This window comes from Asparagus officinalis, chromosome 4, assembly GCF_001876935.1.
Source record: "Asparagus officinalis chromosome 4, Aspof.V1, whole genome shotgun sequence".
NCBI classification, from domain to species: Eukaryota; Viridiplantae; Streptophyta; class Magnoliopsida; order Asparagales; family Asparagaceae; genus Asparagus; species Asparagus officinalis.
The window spans coordinates 65,785,052-65,785,743 of NC_033797.1; the positions used below are offsets into that span (position 1 = coordinate 65,785,052).

Sequence of the window (692 nt, forward strand, 5' to 3'; positions counted from 1 at the left end):
GGAAAGGGACAAAGTTTCTCCTGGGGATGTATTGTGCGAAGTTGAAACTGTAGGCTACTGAATGGAACCTATCTCAAACTTTTATTTATATTCTGTCATATGCTCTTACATTATATGATCTTACCTTGATTTATGAAGAATTTATCCAAATCTTGATTAGGATAAAGCAACTGTTGAAATGGAATGCATGGAAGAAGGTTATGTTGCTAAGATAATTCAAGGAGATGGGGCCCAGAACATTAAAGTTGGGGAGGTATCTGCTCTATCCAATGCAAATATGTTCTTCCACTATACTTCTTCTTAAGTAGAGGATTAAATATTGAATTCTTCATGTGATTCTGAGTTCTCTTTTCAAAAATTGTCTTTACATGTAAACATATTGTATTTACATTTCTTTAACCTTCTGGTGGAGTGGTGGAATGTTTCCAGTTTATCTTTGGCTATTCTACTTCATATTAGTAGTGCACATACTATCCCAGCTCCACGCCTTCAATCCTGGGTTTTTAAAGCTGAATTATACTAGAGACTTTTGCTATTTGGTTTATTCTGTAATACCCCTTGCTCATTCAGGCACACATAGTCGGGTTATAACTGTCATAATGAAGTGCATCTTCAAAATATGGGAGTAGGCATGCACATATCTTTGGTGGTAGTGGTATTGACACCTACCTCAGGTTTTAGGTCATTTTGGA

The 692-nt window shown here is 36.1% G+C and overlaps 1 protein-coding gene across 1 annotated transcript in view; it reads left to right on the forward strand.

The window, feature by feature from the left end:
• The window catches only part of LOC109837612 (dihydrolipoyllysine-residue acetyltransferase component 3 of pyruvate dehydrogenase complex, mitochondrial-like), an 18,345-nt gene that overhangs the window by 8,187 nt on the left and 9,466 nt on the right, over positions 1–692 (forward strand). Inside the window, exons 7-8 of the mRNA XM_020405930.1 lie at positions 1–49; positions 161–253. The exon at positions 1–49 is cut by the window's left edge and continues 26 nt beyond it. Coding sequence (XP_020261519.1) covers positions 1–49; positions 161–253 — 142 coding nt within the window. The remainder of the gene's footprint in view (positions 50–160; positions 254–692) is intronic.